This window comes from Acomys russatus, chromosome 4, assembly GCF_903995435.1.
Source record: "Acomys russatus chromosome 4, mAcoRus1.1, whole genome shotgun sequence".
Lineage (NCBI taxonomy): Eukaryota > Metazoa > Chordata > Mammalia > Rodentia > Muridae > Acomys > Acomys russatus.
Window position 1 is genome coordinate 63,458,749 of NC_067140.1, and position 19,118 is coordinate 63,477,866.

The 19,118-nt window shown below is 50.8% G+C and overlaps 1 protein-coding gene across 3 annotated transcripts in view; it reads right to left on the reverse strand.

Annotated features, from left to right (window-relative positions):
• Nucleotides 1-19,118, reverse strand: part of Kcnip3 (potassium voltage-gated channel interacting protein 3) — a 67,546-nt gene that overhangs the window by 26,080 nt on the left and 22,348 nt on the right. The window contains exon 1 of one of the 3 annotated variants that reach the window (XM_051144583.1): nt 595-1,115. The exons of the other annotated variants lie outside the window; for them this stretch is intronic. Within the exon in view, the coding sequence (XP_051000540.1) occupies nt 595-697 (103 nt within the window). The 5' untranslated portion in view covers nt 698-1,115. Of the gene's footprint in view, nt 1-594; nt 1,116-19,118 lie in introns of those variants that run through there. 3 annotated transcript variants of the gene reach the window in all.

Sequence of the window (19,118 nt, forward strand, 5' to 3'; positions counted from 1 at the left end):
TCTGCCCAGAAGTGGTAGGGCCCTGCCTGCAGTTGTTACTCATGTCCGAGGGTATTTATTTGTTGGGGGTCCCAAAGAGATGGTCAGGACTGACTTAAGAGCATTCTGTTTCCTCTGTTAATATTTTATTAGGACAGATTTGCGGATTTGGTTACTGATCTTAGGGACTCTGCATGAAGATAGGGAACTGGACACCAGATGGAGGGCGAAAGGGACAGTCGCACCACTGCCAAAGGTCTCAAACCGTTCGCCAATTACTGTCACCTTGGGTTGCGGGTCTTTCCTAGCACCTTCACCCTGGGTCACCTGCCTCCTCTGGGCAGCCGAAGCCAGAGGCAGCTAGGACTCGCAGGCCTAGGTCAGCTAGGAATGCTCGCTCAAAATGTCACCCTGCCCATCCCTCCCATCTACGCCAACGCTGCGGTCCGGTTGGGTCAGTCAGCCCGCGGAGCTCTCTCAGCCCTCCTAGTCCCAGACCCAGCCCTCTGCAGCCAGGAGGGGGCGGCATCTGAGCCTAGGCAGTTATCCTTCTACAGACCCCTGGCCTCCTAGGGAAGGGGAAGAGCCACAGAGGGGCGGGTGGCCACATGTTACCTTCCATGGACATGGGTTCCAAGATGCCGAACTGCTTGAGGACGGCAATGAACAGCAGCACCACCACGGCCATGGCGCACAGCTCCATACCCTGGATGCCCATGGCGAGTACGGCTGGGACCGGGGCGCACCCCTCGGTGGTGTGCAGCCTAGAGGTACCGGGCCCGGAGCCTCCCGCCCGGCCTCAGGGGCGGTGGCTCACATGCCCCGGGCAGGCGGGGCTACGGGTGTTGGTGAGGCTGGGACCCCGCGGAGGAGAAAAGCGACAGTGAGCAGAACCTGCCGTGATGTTGGAGCCCCGGCGCAACTTTCCAAATCAGCCACCAAACTTCGAGGCGCAGCGGAGACGGCTGCAGCGTGGGACGCAGCTCCCAGGACCAGTGTGAGCCAGCAGTGCCCCCATTCCCCGCACGGGGCACCAAGACTCTGTCGCCCCTTGTCCTGCTCCGAGGGCTCGGGGCCACACCGATAGGGGGTCCCGGGTGCTCCTGGCCGCCCCAGGCTCCATCGCGGCTCCCCGCGCGCTCATTGGCCTAGGCGCAGCGACCACTCCAGGACTTGTCCCTTGCGGCCCCTCCTTGCGGGCCCAGGAAGAGATGGGAGGGATGAGGCCCCGCCCACATCGTCCAGCTTCAGACTGAGCCTGGCGCGTCGCCACCGCCACTCCGCCAGCCCCCGGGGAGGCCGCGCGGTCTGCGGTTTCCCCACCCGCTGGAGGGAGCCGGGTGCCCAGGAGGAGGGGCGCGGCGACCACACTCCCTGCAAGAGAGTCAGTGGGAGGGGTGCAGAGGATCCGGGAAGCCCTGTCTCTCCAGGATGTTTCCTGCAACTCAGCCCACAGTCTGAGAGTCAACTTGATCCTGATCCACCCCTCCTTGAAGATGGAGAAGTTAGTATCCTGAGTTCTCCAGTTCTGGAAACCTGCTTGTGCTCCGGAGGCTTTAGGAGGAAGGGGCTTTGGCATTGAGCCTAGTGAACTGAGTTCAAGTTCTGACTGCTGTAGGATCTTGGTCGAGTCTCGGACTTTTAGCCTTCTCCACAGAGGGACGATTTGCTTTCCTGACTGTCGGGAAGATCTAAGCTGCAGCTGAGAGCTGTGCTAATTAGTTTGTGGATGGTTTTCTTCCCTTTGGGGCTGAAAGGAAGGAGGAGGGGAAGGTGGGGAATGGCAGGGCGGAGCCGCAGATGCTCCTTGCTGCGAAGCTCCCCCCTGATGCAGGGCGCGGAATTCTGACTCTCTGCTTCCCTCTAGCGGGCACCGTGCGCCGCAGAAGCCCTCGCCAGATTTAGAGGGTCTGGTGGGAATCCCAGGTGGGAATTTGATGCTAATCCTAACCTCTTCCTGCTATTTTAGCAGGAGAAATTGAGAGCTGCTTCCCTCCTAAGAGCCTGAGTGCTGTTTCCACCTCCAGCCCGGAACAACCTCAGCTTGCCTTTAGGAGTTTACAAACTACTACCCCATTCATTTAAAGAACATCAACACTGTGTTTAGTCCTAAACGCAACTCTACACTCAGGTGGCGCTGGAAACCATAGCAGAACCCTTACACACACCTCGTCTGCTCGAGAGTTCACATATCTGGGCCTAGCCCTTGGATATATTTAAAGGGTTCCTGCAGTGGGCGTCCCTGGTCTCCCATTTTACCCATAAGAAAACTAAGACCCAGAGGGTGAATTGCTCAAGGGGGCACAGTAACACGGTTAGATTCTGGACCGGTGCCTCACAGCCTTCAGCCTCACTGTTTTTCACCTGAGTGATCAAAAGCCTGAGTTTGGGCATCAATTTTAAGGAGCTGTAAGCGCACAGGCTTTTAGTTCAGATTAATCAGGCTGCAATCTCCATTGATCAAGGCCAGAGGGCTAGGCAGAGAGGCCAAGATCACCACAGCTCTGCTGGAGAATGCGACTCACTAAAATGTTTAAAAGGCCAGATCAAAGGTCTCTTGCACCATGTAAATTATACACTTACGAACCAAGAAATACCCGGCCTAGGTACCACTTAGTTTCCATATGGAGTCAAAGTCCTGATGGACATCCCTAGAGTTACAACCTCTGTAAGCCTCAGTTTCCACATCGGTAAAATGGGGACAGTGACTAACTTCTCCAAGAGCTCGTAAACGATCCAGCGAGACCACGAGTGGCATTTGAGTGAGCTCCAATTCCCCCCACCCCGTGATTTGCACTCAGCCCAGCTGTGCAGGAAGACAGCTGTCCCAGGTAAGGCAGGTGTACCAGTGTGCATGAGAAGCTTCTCGAGGCTGGCACCCACTGCTGCCTCCCTGCCTCAGTTTCCCTTATGTTCCTGAGCATCTTCAGATGCTGGTGGAAGTGTCAGTGGCTGCCCATAAGCACTGAGCTATAAGCGAGTCATTGATCCCCTGTGTAAAATATTAACGACGCCTAAGTGGATCCGAGGCTCGAGAGCGTAGCGGCCCCGCGCTTTGAACAGCCTGGGCTGCAGGCCTAATGGATGGAAGTTGATTCCCCTGCTCGCTTGAGTTGGGCTCAGCCAGCACCAGGTCTAACTGAGGTCCACTGATGGTAGGTGACTATTCTCTCACGTTCTTTTTCCCCCAGACTAAGTGCCCCAAGCGCAGTCTCTTGGCCAGGAAATGCCAGGCTACGCCCTCCCGGCGGCACCGCCCCCTGAGGGCTGTCGGCTTTGGCTAGCATTCATCCCTGGCATGTTCCCACGCATGTGGCCTCATCCTGGCATGTGGCAGCACTTGCCTAGTCTTTGGGGAAAGGGCAGGAAGGCAAGGGTACAATTGGGGAATCTCTGCAGGGGAAGATGTTAAAGAGGAGGAAGGGAGTTCATTTGAAGGTGCCTAGGGCATTCAGGGGTGTCGGTAAGCCTGATCTAATTTAGGGAGTTATCAGACAAAGCTGGTTGGAGTCCAGAAAGGATGCACTTTGGCCTGGAATAATGAAGCTGCTTCTCCATGCTGTCTCCAGGAAGCCCACCGAGATTACACCAGTCCTGGTTGGTGGCTTTTTCCTGAATTCCCTCTGCTGTATTTCCAGCCTGTCTCAGCCTCCTATGTCCCTCTGTCTCTTATTTCTCACACCGCTCTGCTGTTAGTTCTTCAAGGCTGGGTACCTGAGAGTTTGACTGACATGGCATGCTATTTCCTGTTCCATATGCCAAGCTGGCCCAGAGTCGATTCTGACTCTTCTGGGTTTGGTCCGGTGCTGTCTCAGGGACCCGTTCCCTGGGAACAGCTCAGCTGACTGTACTAGTCCCAGCTCTCTGAGGAACAAGGCTCCCTTAGTTCTAGTGCCTTCTATTGGGCAGAACAGGCATTATTCAATTAATTGTTCTCATGGCATAGTGTCCTGGGTTCACACTCAGCACACCCTACAAACACTGTCCCAGTCTTCCTCCCTGTCCCACCCTTCCTCCCATGGTAGCTCCATGCCTCCGCCTTTCCTCCCTCCTGGACTCCCAATACAGATCCCCAGCTCTGCTGACCACTGCTCCACTCAGCCACCAAAGCCACTATCTCAAGACGAACATGGGATTTTGTCCTCCTTACGTTTAATCCTCTGACTGTGGCTCTACCTCAACTCAGGCTGTGTTCATCTGCTCCTCATCCCCATCCAGACTTGGTGACTGCACCCCAGTCGCCTCTGCCAGGCTCTTTGCTCCTGGAGCCATAGGACAGTGGTTTTGGAGATGTGAACGGAGCAGCATCAATCCCTCTTTGCTCAGCCTTCTACCACTACAGAGTCAGCTCAGGCTGGACGTTAGATGGGACCAGGACCACAAGAGCCCTACAGAAGACTTATGGAATCAGCGGGCACCCTGAGGGTGGCAGCAGGGAGCCTGAGAATGTTGCCCCCCTCAGGAGATAAGAGGGAAGAGGAGACCAGCTGTAGTTGCTGTGTGCCTGGGTCCAGCTGTCCGGATGGCACTTCTACACCTCTACCTTTTGGTTATACGGGCCAGGAAATCCTCTGGTTATTGCTTAGGCCAACAACTTGAGTTGGGTTGCTGTTATTTGTAGCCAAGAGAACCCTAATTAACACATTACTTATTAGTTATGAAGACAGGGCTCTTGAACGGGGGGGGGGGTGCACAGAGCAGCAAGAACACAGAACTGTAGTTCTGGAGCCCAGGGAGAGGGATGAGTGTGATTCTCAGCTGCCTCCTCCCTCTTTTTTATCTAGTCAAGGCCTTTAGTGCATAGAATGGTGCTCCCCACACTCAGGGTGGCTCTTCCCTCAGTTAAATCTCGGGAAACACCCCGAGCATACTCCCAGGCATGTCTCCCAGGTGACTCCCAACTCAGCCCTGTTGACAATGAAGATAAACCACACAGTAGGTCAGTCTCCCTCCTGTTCTCTGAGATTTCCCACTGGCTGGCACCCACACATGTTGAAGAAGGGCCTTGGACATGCAGCTCAATCACTGTAAGGACCAGGGGTGGGGAAGACGGAGCCACAAGGCAGAAAGGATCTCGCTGGACAGCTGCATGGGGCAGGGCCCCACACACCTGGGATGCTCACTTGAGTGTTGAAGTAGAATAGCCAACATTGTGTGTGTGTGTGTGTGTGTGTGTGTGTGTGTGTGTGTGTGTGTGTGCGTGCGTGCATGTGTACATGCTGGAGCATATGTATGGAGGACAGAGGACAATTCTCAGAAGTTGGTGGACCAAACTCAGGTCATCATCTGTCTTGGCAGCAAGCACCTTTACCCACTGAGCCATGTTGCCAGCCCTAAATCTGTATTTTTCATCATTCAAGTACCATCCCCTGGTACCTCCACCCTCTTGACCGCAGAGAAGGAGACCCTAAGCAACAGAGTAAACAACCGCAGACTTAGCTCAGGACTGAAGACACCCTTCAAGACTACACAGGCCACACCAGCAGCTCTCTAAGAGCACTGGACAGCAGAGGGCACAGGATAGTGGTCCTCGTGAGAAGGGGGCATGTGAAAAGAACCTCACATTCATCACTGTCCCAAAGGATGGCGGTCAAAACCGCCTCACACTGGCGTTCACAAAGATGAAGGAACTAGAGATCAGGGTTCAGGGATGGATTGAGTGGATGGGAACCTGGGAAGGAGGGAGCCACAGTGTCATAGGATGGATGGTAAATGTCACCTAAAAGGCCTGTATGCTAAAGTATGGTCGCCTGTCTGCTATGGTGCTACTGGGAGACAAGGGGGCATTGAGGAGGTGGGACATTGAGGAGATGGGGCTTCATGGACCAAACTATGTCATTAGGGCCTGCCTGTTGCTGTGAAGAGACACCACGACCACGGCAACTCTTATAAGGAAACATTTAACTGGGGCTGGCTTACAGTTCATGGTGGGAAGCATGGCAGCACACAGGCAGACGTGCTAGAGGGGTAGCTGCAAGCTCTACACCTGGGTCAGCAGACAGCATGAGGACAGAACGGCACTGGGCCTGGTTTGAGCATTTGAAACCTCAAAGGCCACCCCCAGTGGCATACTTCCCCCAACAAGGCCACACCTCCTATATGCCTGGAATTTGACAACAGTAAAAACAAAACTTAGGGGCTGGAGAGATGGCTCAGCGGTTAAGAGCACTGACTGTTCTTCCAGAGGTCCTGAGTTCAATTCCCAGCAACCACATGGTGGCTCACAACTATCTAAAACCCTCTAAAGCCCTCTTCCAGTGTGCAGGCATACTCATATACATAAAATAAAATAAAATAAAATAAACTTAATATTTTTTTCTTTCTCCCTTAATTTTCTTTTAAATTGAAGATGATCCCATGGAGCCAGGGTTGGCCTTGAACTCCTCGTCTTCCGGCCTCTATCTCCCAAACACTTGCATGATAAGCATGTGCCAGCATGCCTGGTTTATGCAATGGTTGCGACTGAAGCCAGGGCTTTATGCATTCTATGCATACACTTCCCCAAAGAGTTACATTCCCAGCCCCAAATTCAGTGTGTGTGTGTGTGTGTGTGTGTGTGTGTGTGTGTGTGTACATGCATGCATGCGTGTGTACAAGCATGTGTGAAGTGAATCTATGAAAGTCGATGTTAAATGCCTTCATCTAATGCTCTCTGCAGTATTTTTGAGACAGGGTATCTCACTAAACCTGGAGTTAACTATTTCAGCTAGACTGACTATCTAGCAAGCCTCTGGGATCCATCTGTCCGTCTCCACAATGTTGGGGTAGTTGTCAGCTTTTATGTGGGTACTAGGGAGGGCCTTATGCTTCCACAGCAAGTACTTTACCCAGTAAACTATCTCCCCAGCATTCCCCCCCCAATTCCATCAATCTTTATAGGGGAATAATTTAATCTCAGGCCTCTATATCGCAATGTCCAGCATATAACAGAAGATCTCTAGATGTGAGAATGAAAAAGCAGCTGGTCATGATGTCGACTCAGAACCCAGGGGTTACCCAGATGTTGGAACTAAGCAGATTAATGTGTTTTTAGTCAGCACAAATTGGAGCACGGAAGAACAATCTGGGGTCTGCCTCTGCTACTGTGTGGATGTTCCCTAGGCGCTCATGTGGTGAAGGCTTGCTCTCCAGCTCACGGTGCTGTGAAGTGGTAGAGAGCTGGGGACACAGCTCAGTGGTGTGTGGGGACCCTGGGTGTTCAGTCCCTAGTACCTTCCAACCTGCCTGCCCCGCCCACATGCACCAAGTAGTAGGGGATGCTCATGTCCATATTTGGATCCTGACACACACTCTTCCTTTTGCTCCTTGGCTCTCCTGAGGTCTCCTCTGCCACAGGCTCTGGCCATGACACACAGCGCCACTGCAAGCTCAGAATTTCAGGGCCTAGTGACCATAGACTCAAATCTTCAAAACTATGATCCAAGTAAATCTTTCCCCTCATTTAGTCACCATAGTATTTTGTTATAGTGTTGGAAAGGTTTGTTTTGTTTTGTTTTGTTTTTCGAGACAGGGTCTCTCTGTATTAGCCTTGGTTGTCCTGGACTCGCTTTGTAGACTAGGCTGGCCTTGAACTCACAGCGACCGGCCTGCCTCTGCCTCCTGAGTGCTGAGATTAAAGGTGTACGTCACCATGCCTGGCAGAATTGGAAAGTTGACTAACGTTTGGTCACTATCTCTGAGTATATTGTTTAAAATTTTGAGAATCAAAACTCTGAAAAGAACCTGGAAAACTCCATCACCTGGAGCAGAAGACGACATCATAGTTGGATGTATGGCTAGACTACTACTCAACAAAGAATTATAATATATGCCAGGAAATAAGAGAGTATAAACACAAGACATGGCAATAAAAGAGGAAGACACGAGCACAAAGAAAACATTTCAGTTGTAAGTCCAACCATCTGAGGGTTTTACATTAAGTATAAATGGACTAAAATGAATAGAAGAAATGTAGAAATGAATACAAGACAAAAATTTTAAAGTCTAGAAAACAAATGTATAGTTGGAGTCCCAGAAGAAAAGGACGGAGGGAGAAAAAAAACAACCCTTGAAAAATATGAAAAAATAATAACAGAATTTGAAGAAATTTCTAGAAACTGTTGAAAGATACCAAACAGAATCAATAAACTGAACAAATTCCAGTCAGGAAAAATAAGAAAAAACCCCACACACAATTATGCACAACAAGATAAGAACAGACCAGACTGCAAAAGACTAACTCGTTTGAAAATGCCCAAGGAAGGAAAAATAAATGGCCAACATAAGGGTGTTTTCCAAGATGAAGAAGATGTCAAACGTGGTGGTGCATGTCTGTGATCCTATCGCTCAGGAGAGGAAGGCATAAAGATCAGGACTTTAAGGTCAGCCTTAGCTATGTGAGACTCTTGATGAAAAGAAGAGGAACAGGAGGAGGAAGAGGGGGAGAAAGTGGAGGAGGAACATTAGTTTTATCCTTGTTCCATCATGTGTCCAAGGATTGACTGACTTTTTTTCTTTTCCTTTCTTTCTTCCTTTTCTTTCTCTTCCTTTCTCTCTCTCTCTCTCTCTCTCTCTCTCTCTCTCTCTCTCTCTCTCTCTCTCTCTCTCTCTCTCTCTCTCATTTTTTTTCTTTTTCTCTGTAACCTTGGCTGGGATTAAAGGTATGGGCCACCACCACCTGGCTTTTTTTTTTCCCTCAAGACAGGCTCTCTCTGTGTGGCCCTGGCTGCCATGAAACTTGCTCTGCAGACCAGGCTGGCTTTGAACTCAGAGATCTGCCTGCCCCTGCCTCCCAAGTGCTGGGGTTAAAGGTGTGCGCCACCAGTGCTCTATGAAGCATTTCTTCAAGATTAGGAAGAAATTCTTAAGTGGGGGATAAGACAGGAACAGGAACACTCAGCGACAAGAGACAGGCTTTCAGAGGACGGTCTCCACAGAAGCTCTTGTCTGTTGCAGGATTTTTGATCCCACTGTGATCTCTGAGATTGTGAACTATAAAAATCTGTCTTTTGTTTGGTGTGGTTGAGCCCTAGCGCACACCTTTAATCAAGAGCTTTCTATACACAGGATTTAATAAAGTTAGCCCTAAGTCAAGAGGTGGAGCAAGAAACCAGCTGACAGGGATTAAAGAGTAGGCAGGACTTTGGGTTGAGAGACATTTAAGAGTATGTAGAGCCGGGCGTGGTGGCGCACACCTTTAATCCCAGCACTCGGGAGGCAGAGGCAGGCGGATCGCTGTGAGTTCGAGGCCAGCCTGGTCTACAAAGTGAGTCCAGGATGGCCAAGGCTACACAGAGAAACCCTGTCTCGAAAAACCAAAACCAAAAAAAAAAAAAAAAAGAGTATGTAGAAGTAGGAGCTCCTTGGCTTTCAGCTCTGGGCTCTTAGCTTTTCGGCTCTCAGCTCTTTAGCTCCTCAGCTCCTTGGCTTTTGGGACTTTGAGCTAGCACGCCTTTGCTCTTGGATGTTTTGGCCTTTTCTTCCTGGGCTGTCAGCTGAGCTAGTGAGCCTTTTGGGCCTTTTCCATAAGGACATGAACTGAGTAGGAAGGTCAGCTGGGTGCTTTCTCTGCCTCTCGGAGCTAGAAGATTTTCCACCCTAGCATCTAGCTCCCAAGTCTTTATTGGTAAAACAGAACTATTTGGGATTTTTCATCTAAAACAACAGCTGTCTTCCTTTGTCAACAAGGTACATACCTTGTCATACGGACAGAACCTGCCAGGTGGCAAGATAATGTTGCATGTGTCCAGGGACAAGCTGGCCACTGGTCTGCATATTATGTGAGAAAACCCTCTTAATTCATGAGGACACTCCTTTCTAAAGCCATCCTCACGATCAGAATTTTATTTTATTTTTATTTTGCCTCAGGAACGGATGAGTACTTGTTAAGTGGTTCTGGTCCCCATGTTTCTCACGGCCAAGAGGCCTGAGAGGACTGGATGGCTTGACCATGTAGGCATATCCCCAAACATCACTGTGCTTCCAGGGCCAGTACTGCCAGGTTAAAGGAGGGTGCTCTCATTGTCCGGTGTGCTAGCTAACACTCTTATTGTGACACAGCCCAGCATCACCTGAGAAGGTGATCTCAGTTGGGGGATTCCCTTGATGGTTAATTGCTATGGGAGAACCCAGGGCTCTGTGGGTGGTGGCATTCCCTAGGCAGGTGTCCCCAGGCTGTATAATAAAGATACACACAGTCTCTTTCTAAGCCGGCACTCCCTAAGGATGAAGCCATGCTCAGCTCAAGCGCCAAGATTGTGGAACCCAAAGGTGGGAAGCTGGAGGGACGAATTCGAGTCGGCATCTCCCACGTGCTGCCCGAGCTGGAGATGAACTCAAGGCGCAGCTCCCAGAACTCACTACAGCCAAGGACATTGAAGTTGGTGGGGATCGGAAAGCTATCATAAATTTTGTACCAGTGCTGAGGGTCCAGCTTGACTCAAGGCCGGCCAGCCAGCCTAGGCTGAGGGTCCAGCTGTATCTAAAAATATTCCACTACCCCTTACCCCTTCCTCAGCTGAAATCTTTCCAGAAAAATCCAAGTCCAGCTAGTTCATGAATTGGAGAAAAAGTTCAGTGGGAAGCATGTGGTTTTCATTGCTCAGAGGAGGATTCTGCCCAAGCCAAGCCGGAAAAACCACTCGGAAAGTAAGCAGAAGCACCTGGAAGCTGCACCCTGACAGCAGTGCACGATGCCATCCTTGAGGACTTGATCTTCCCAAGTGAAATTGTGGGTAAAAGGATCCGTGTGAAAGTGGATGGCAGCCAGATCACAAAGGTGCATTCAGACAAAGCACAGCAGAGCAATGTGGAGCATAAGGTGGAAACTTTTCTCTGGTGTGTACAAGAAGCTCACAGGCAAGGATGTTAACTTGGAATTCTCAGAATTTCAGTTGTGAAGAAAATGACTGAATAAAGTGTCATTCATAGTTAAAAAAAAAATGAATAAAGTAACAAATAAACAAACAAAAGCCGGGCATGGTGGCGCACGCCTTTAATCCCAGGACTCGGGAGGCAGAGGCAGAGGCAGGTAAATCACTGTGAGTTTGAGGCTAGCCTGGTCTACAAAGTGGATCCAGGACAGTCAAGGACTATCACACAGAGAAACCTCTTCTCAAAAAACAAGCAACAACAACAACAACAACCAAGCAATCAAACTTGTGAGCAAAGACAGCTGAATATTCCTCCATGGTCTCTACATTCCCGCCCTGACTTCCCTCAGGGACGGGCTGTGAGCTGGACATGTAAGATGAAGTAAACCCTTTCCTCAAGATTTGCTTATAGTCAGAGTGTTTTTTTGTTTTTTGTTTTTTTTATCACAGCAACAGAAAGGAACCGAGAACACCGGTGTCCTGTTTGTCCCTCGGGCAAGCAGAAGAGGATCCATTTTCATGTCTCCATCCCTCAGGACATATCCAGCCTTGTCTATCCTCATGAGAACCTAGCATCACAGAATAGGTGCTAGGAGGAGGGACATGAAGTCAGTTTGTCCCCCGGGTCCCTGTGATGGAGAACTCTCTGATTCTCTCTCAGTTGAAAGACTTCTCATGTCGGGCGACTAAACAGCTCCAGTATGACAGGGTCAGACCAGCCGTCGCTCTCCTCACCAGCTTCACTTGGAATCCAAGTTTGTATAGCTCACCAAGTTGGTCTGTGAGTCTCTATGGGTACATTTCTGTTTCCTGCGTGAACTAGGCTTTCCCATCCCTTTGCTGGTTATAGGATACGGTACTGATGACTCTGGAGATCACAGCCAGGGTGACCGAGCCTAAGGCTAAGCTGCTCCTCGCCTTCAAAGTTGGGGAAGTGAGCCATGCATCTCCGCCCATGTCAGAGCTCTGTAGAGGGGCAGGCGGGCTCCTGCTAACCAGGGCAGTGTTATTTAACCCCCCATGAATCCAGGCTAGAACCTTGAGCATGAACGATGCCCAGGAAGCCTCACTGGCTGGCTCAGAATCAGCTTGTTGCCCCTGGCATCCATCCTAGTTACACATCGCCATCAATCCTCAGGATGATGACGTTGACACAAAGTGCTCTCAAGTCCCAATCTTGTGCTGATCTGTGAGGATGTCCAAGATACGAGCATTTCGTTGTTGGAACTGAAGCTGAGGGCCCAGGGGTGTCTTGGGGAATTTCCATCTGGGATGCTTGCTGCCAGCATCTCCACTCCCACGGTGTCCTCTGACAGCTCAGTGAGATATAGCTCCTACAGAGGTCCTGCATCAGCTGGAGGCTGCAAACCACCTCACCCTCTTCTACAGGGAGATGTCAGAGAGCGTAGTGGAGGTGAGCAAGCCTTAGGTAGAGGCCTCATCCCTGGCCCTCAGTGAACTGAGAGGCCTCAGACTGTGTAGAGCCCAGGGCAGTGTGGAAGTTAGACAACGGTGACTGCCTGCTGTTTATATGTCCCAAGTGAAGTCCTCAGAACTCACAAAAAACAAAAACAAAAACAAACAAACAAACAAAAACAACAAAAAACCATCAGGTACCAGCCATGGCTTCGTTCACACTGTTCTAGGACTTGCCCTAACCTGTCTCAGAAACATCAGATTCAGAGAGGTGCTTTGACAATACTGGGCACTGCTTTGTCCCCTCTTCCTCAGAGGACAGGGGAGCTGGTGGGACTTGCAAGGTCTTTCAGGAAGTAGAGAGAAGATAGTGAAATCTAGAGGGACAGTGGTTTTAGATTCTTCTTTTGGTCTAGACAGACATAAGATTCTAGAATCTTACATCTAAGCACACACATATTTCTTTTCTTTCTTTCTTTCTTTCTTTTATTCACACACATATTTCTTTAAGAGATAGTTGCGGGGTTTCTCCCCTGTGTCTACCAGACCCAGCCCTGGTCCCAGAGGAACAGTTCCACTCCAGAGGACACTGACCTGGAAAGGGTTGTGACAGAGAAGGTAGGAGAAGCTGCTGGGGTTAGAGGAGGTTTGTGGAGGGAGCTGGGAGGTTTCCATGCTCAAGTGAGAGTCAAGGGTGGCATAAGGAGGATCCCAGGAGCATAGGACAGGGACACAGTGGGAGCAGGGGAAGGCTGGGGCCTGGGGGTCTCTAGTACTGTAGATCAAAGGAAGAGGAAGTGGCAAAGCCAGGAGTCTCATCCAGATGGCTTTGGACCACCTCCCCCCCATGGCCATCAGGCATTCATATGGTCTAGGAATTATTTTTTAACGGTCTCTTTAATGGCAGTGTGACCAGAAAGGCAGCATCTGCTATGACTGCCATTTGACTTTCATAGGCCAGATGGGACAGACAAGCTCCAGCCTGGGCTACGAGGTCACACAGCAACATGATAGGGACGAGAGCCTGAGGCTCTCCACCACAGCGTCACTCCACTCTGACTGGGACATTTAAAGAGTATCTATAGCCAGATATGGGAGACGGGGGTATCACGCCTGTAATCCCCCGAATCCACAAGGATGAGATGGAATGGCTGCCCAAGGCTGAGGCCATCCTGCACTCTACTGTGGAACACTGTCCACCATGTGTGTTTTTAGGGGACATGCCTCAGAGTGACCCCATGGAAACAACCAGGCTCCTGGCAGCCCTTGGCTATAGCCTATGTCCCTGTGGGAGCTGGAGAAATGTCAGTTTCTGTCTATCTGTCTGTGGCCTCATCTGCAAAATCTACTTTCTTTGGAAAGTAATTAAGAAAGGCAGCAGTGACCTCCACATGCACATGTGCACATACATGTGCACATATGAAGTAGTCCACACACACACACACACACACACACACACACACACAACACAGACAGACAGAGAGAGAGAGAGAGAGAGAGAGAGAGAGAGAGAGAGCGAGAGAGAGAGAGAGAGCATCCAGATATCAAAATGCCCTGTGGCTCTGACCTGGCAGAGGGCATGGAGGAAGGGTGGATAGGTGGCATATGCCAAGCGCCATGGCTTACCTCCAGGACCTACAAAGACAGAGGCAAGAGGCCTTCCCACCTACATTCTGACCTTCTAGATCTGTGCCCTTTCTGCTGTCTGTGGTCACCTGCCCACATTTGAAGGCTGCAGCTTTGTCTGAGCGCGTTAGTGCTGGGTTCACTAGTCACTATTCAGTGTGATCCCATTATTGTTTCACTAGGTGTATCTTCTTCACCATTCTGGCCACAAGATGGGGGTGGGGTACCACTTCCTCACCCCCTCTAGCTGTTTGGCCCATCTTTCCCAGTGTTTCCTCTACCCATCTCGAGACTCCCAACCTAGCTCACACCAAGGACCTGGCGCTCAGCCTCTGTCATGCTCCTCTTCTGGGTGTGTGTGTGTGTATGTGTGGTTTATATGCAGCAAGCTGACTCACTCAGCTCTGTGTGTGTGTGTGTGTGTGTGTGTGTGTGTGTGTCTGTCTGTCTGTCTTGAGCAGAGCACATGTGACTCTACAGGTCCAATTTGTCCATTTGTGCAAGTGGTATACCAAGTGAGGGTCCTCACAGAAGTCTGAACCCAAGAGTTCAATAGGAAGAGACAGACCCTAAACCATGAAGTCCCAAACCTACAGCCATTGGCTGGGCAGGGATCTGATTCCATAAGCCATTGTTTCCCTGAGCCCAACATAGGTGGGGGTGGGGTAGGAATTCTTAGTGGGACAATCAACAGCAATAAAAACAATAAGCATTTCATGGGGGAACCTAAAGGAATGCATTATTATTATTGTTTTTTAGCTTATAACAGAATCCTATTGCCACCATGGGCCATATCTATCCTGATCATGAAGGCCACATCACCTGCCAACTCTAGGCCTGCTCATGCAGCCTGGTGTTAGGTCAAGAAATGCCAACCATCCCTTGGACTCCTGGCTGCCTGAGTTCTGCAAACATGTCCTCTTCCCATCAGAGCAGCTGTATTATGGGTTAGCGGTTGAGCTTGCTCAGCCAAAGGGATTTACTAGACCTGAACCCAAACCATAGAGGGAAAGGACTGAAGCTATCAAAGAGTGAACCCTCACCATCACCTCTCATGCACAACTGACTTCCGGCACATCAGCCTCACCCTTCCTTACCCTTCTACCTGTCTGGAACCTGGGCTACCAGATGTCACCAGGCCTGTGTGTCACAGCCTCTTATCCCAAGTCAGGCCTTTGCCATTGTCAAAAAGTCTAAGATGGAGAGGGGAGGGGCTGGAGAAATGGCTCAGTGGCTAAGGGTGCTTGTTGAGCTCCTGGGGGACTGGAGCTCAGTTCCCAGCACATACATGGTGGCTCACACGTATCTGTAACTCCAGTTCTTGAGGGACCCAATACCCTCTTCTGGCCTTTGCAAGCACTGTACACACACAGTACACAGACATACATGCAGACAAAGCACCCACATGCATAAAATAAAAACAAATCTTTTTTTTAAAAAAGTCTAGGAAGGGACCGCATGTTCCAAGCACAGGCCAGGTGTCTATGCTGGGCAGTAGTAATTCCTGCCATGATGGACAGCCCTGTAGCTTCACAGGGACTGAGAGAGAGAGAGAGAGAGAAAGAGAGAGAGAGAGAGAGAGAGAGAGAGAGAGAGAGAGGGAGTGTGTGTGTGTGTGTGTGTGTGTGTGTCCATTGCAGTGTATGATCTCAGTGTTGGCCTCAGCTAGGCCTGGCCCCTTGGCTAGGGAGATTTCACACCACCCAGGTGCTCTGCAGGAGGCACAGAGAATTTTCCAGGGCACTCACTATGTTACCCTGCTGTGCCTGTCTCGACAGGGAAGCAGAGCTCAGGGCAGAGCTATAGGTGACCCCTGGTTCTCCTGCTACAAGGACAGGGCTAGGACACGGAGCTCTTCCCAGGACCTTACCCTACATGGAGATGGGGACAGTCCTTGGAAGGCACTGGAGAGCATCACCCACCAGGAGAATGGCAGCATGCACAGCCACAATGTCAATATTCATGTGGTCTCCCCCACTGACGCCCCAGTTGTGGCAGGTGTGGTCATTGGCTGAGGGCCTGGCTCAGCATCTATTCAGCACCGGGTTTCCTTGTCACCTTAAGGTGCCTCCTGTCTTCTTGCTACCCGCAGCTATTCAAAGTGCCCTGGGGACCAGTGGCTAGAACTTCCTGTTGCTGGCTCCTCTGGCTTTGGCTCTAAGGCTCAATTACACTCCGCTCTCCTCCTGGCTTCAGTACAGTGCAAGGACACCAGAGCCCACCAGGTCCCATTCCCCCAGAACGGCCTGGCTACAGTCCAGGAGGGTCAGGTCTGCAGCAGCAAAGAGGTGAGAACCCTGCAGGGAAGAGAGAGGAGCAGGGCGGAGGGGAGAGGTGGGGGGCGGGGGGAGAAGGCCCTGAGTTGGCATTTTCAAGTTTGTGCTCAGAGACAATTAGGAGCTGAATTATTAAAGCTGCTCAAGAGAAGAAGCTGTTTTTAAGAAAGCATGAGTAAGCAGGGCTTTCTCACAGCTGCGCACAGGATCGAAGGCGATCAATTGCCATAATGGCTGCAAATATTTACTCGGTAAAATATGTGAGCCACCCACCCACTCTACAGAGGGGTCTGTATCCAACCCTGCACCGAGCTTGCCAAAGAGGCCCAGTCTCAGTCCCCTCCCTTCTCCCCGCCTCCTTGGCAGCTAGAGACCAGTGCTGTGTGAGACCTGTGAGGGGGCCCCTGTGATACAAGCTCCCTAAGCACTCAGGTGCAGGGTCAGACACAGCTTGTCTGGAGTAGCCTGATGCAGCCGGACGTATGGAGGGATGGGTAAATGGGTGGATGGATAGGGGTGGGGTTGGGGGAGTGAGTCGGAGGAGTGGGTGGATGGATAGGGGTGGAGTTGGGGGAGTGGGTAGATGGATGGATGGATGGATATTGTTAATCTCCCTCGGCCACAGTCTTTACCTATAAAATGGTCTGGTGATGCTCACCTCAATACTTGTTAGTAAGTAAGCCCCGACATGCAGCAGTGTAAGCCATGCTGGCCTGCAGACTGGCAGGGCCACAGGTGGAGACACATACCTGGCCCTCTGCTCCTGTTCCAAGCCTCGGGCTTAACTAAAACAGGATCTACTTATATCTCCGTAGAGGAGCCGCCTAAGTATGAGACAACCTGTGTGGGCGGCTCTAAGACTCCGCCTTGACCCAGCGCCATGGCGGTCACCACAGGCTTGCTGTCACTGGCCCTGGTTAGTTTTCATTTTACTCAACACAACTCAGTCACTTGATAAGGGGGGAGAACCTCAGCTGAAGAACTGTTTCTGTCAGGGAGGTTGTAACCTGGGAAATGTATGCCGAATAACCTTTTCCTCAGGGGAAGGTTGGTTAGAATGTTTTTATCACAGCAACAGAGAAGCCAACCAGGACATGCGCCAAGTATCCTGGCTCACTGCTAGGCCTTACTTAACCCACCAGCAGCCGGGGAGTTAGCTTGTCCTACCAGCACTTTCCATCCTAAAGATGAGGAAACAGAGGCTGAGAGATGAAACCATTTGCGCAAGGCCATCTGGCAACAGTTCAAGGCCTCTCCCACCCTTCCTAGGAACTCTTGGGCTAACTCCAGGGCCATCTACTCCCTATTCCCCCATCCTCCTCTGGGGTCCCCCCCTTTTTCTTCCTCTCAGAGGCAACTCTTTTCTAGTCCACATGCCAGAGGGTACATCTAAAGATTGGGCAGAAAGGGAGCCTCACCTCCATTTATGCCTGCAAGGTTCCACCCCACAGCAGCCCCTTGACTCCTGGTACTAAGGGGCCCATATAGGCCAGACTTTGCCCCTGTGCCATGCAGCAGATATCCAAGAACCCTTCCATCATGGACTGACAATGCTGCCACAGCAGCATCTAGTCTCCAACACACAGGCTGCAGGCATACTTAGCCCTGAGCCTGTAAAAATTTGTGTGTGTGTGTTCAAATGTTCTTGCACATGTCACTGCATGTGGTACAATCTATTCAACACACACACACACACACACACACACACACACACACACACACACACAACCTCAGATACCTTGTGTTGGGTTCAGTTGGTCTAAGACAAAGGCCCAGGAGCTGGGAAGGGTAAATGGAGCCTGCTGTTACGTTTGGTCATTTCCCCAGTATCAATGAAGCTTGCAGAGGGGACTATGTAGGGGCTTGAGATCCCCACAAAGGGCCAAGGGATAAACTCTACCTATGTCCTTGCCTCTGCCCTGATCTTCCAAAGGGATGGGGAGACTCTGTCCAGTACAGTTAGCAACAAGTTCCCCACCACAGTCAGCTTACAAACATGTCTGGGGTGAAGAAAAAAAAACCTGTTTGGTGAAGACTAGAAAAAAAGGAGGCTTTCCTGGCACCTTTGTGCTTCTTAGCCAGACTCAAGGCCTGGTCTGTGTCAGGCTTTTGTGTTAGATGCTATGCAAGTATGTAATGGATGGGTGGGTGAACAAATACATGGACAGGCAAATGTGTGGATAGGTGGGCAGGTGGACATGTGGCAGGAAAGATAGATAAACAGGTAAATGGATGAGCTGACAGATGGAAGGGTGTGTGCAGGAAGGATGGATGGATGGATGGATGGATGGCTGGATGGATGGATGGACCTATGGATAAGTGAATGGATGGATTAACCATTTCCTTTCTAAGCCTTAAGCTCTCCCCATGGAAGGTGGTAGTAATGGTGGCTGATCGCATGGGTGTGGGCACCAGTATCTGCCTGGCCCAGAGCAAGCAGACACTCATCTCACTCCCCTTCCCTGCTCACCTTGGTCATCGCTTTTCTTGGTTACAGAACCAGGCATCTCCCTATGGTCAACTGCAGGTCAACTCCTGTGTGTGCTGCAGGCAGGAGACAACGGCCTCTCGGATCCCTAACTCACCCCCCAGCCTGAAACCCTCCCCTGCTCTCAGAGAGACCTCTGGCTGCTGTTGGCTGGTTGGCCCAGTTCCTGCAAATCCATCCTGTCACTGGGCCCTTCTTGAAAGTTGGGGACTGTGTAGCATGCTCATTTGTCCCTGCTGAATTAACCACTGCACCTTCTGCTGCCGCCATTGTCCGTTCTGGCTGAGCTCCAGCTGATCCCTGGCCAGTCCCAGGATTCTGGTCACTGCTTAGGCCTACATCCTCACTTTTTTTTTTTTTTTTTAAATCCCAGGGCCATTTTCTGACCATGGGAGTGAGGGGCTATGGCTGTATCCAGCCTAGCAACACCCTGCACTCTGCAGAGGCTTGGTTTGTCTTCTGCAGCACCTGGCTGGGGAAACT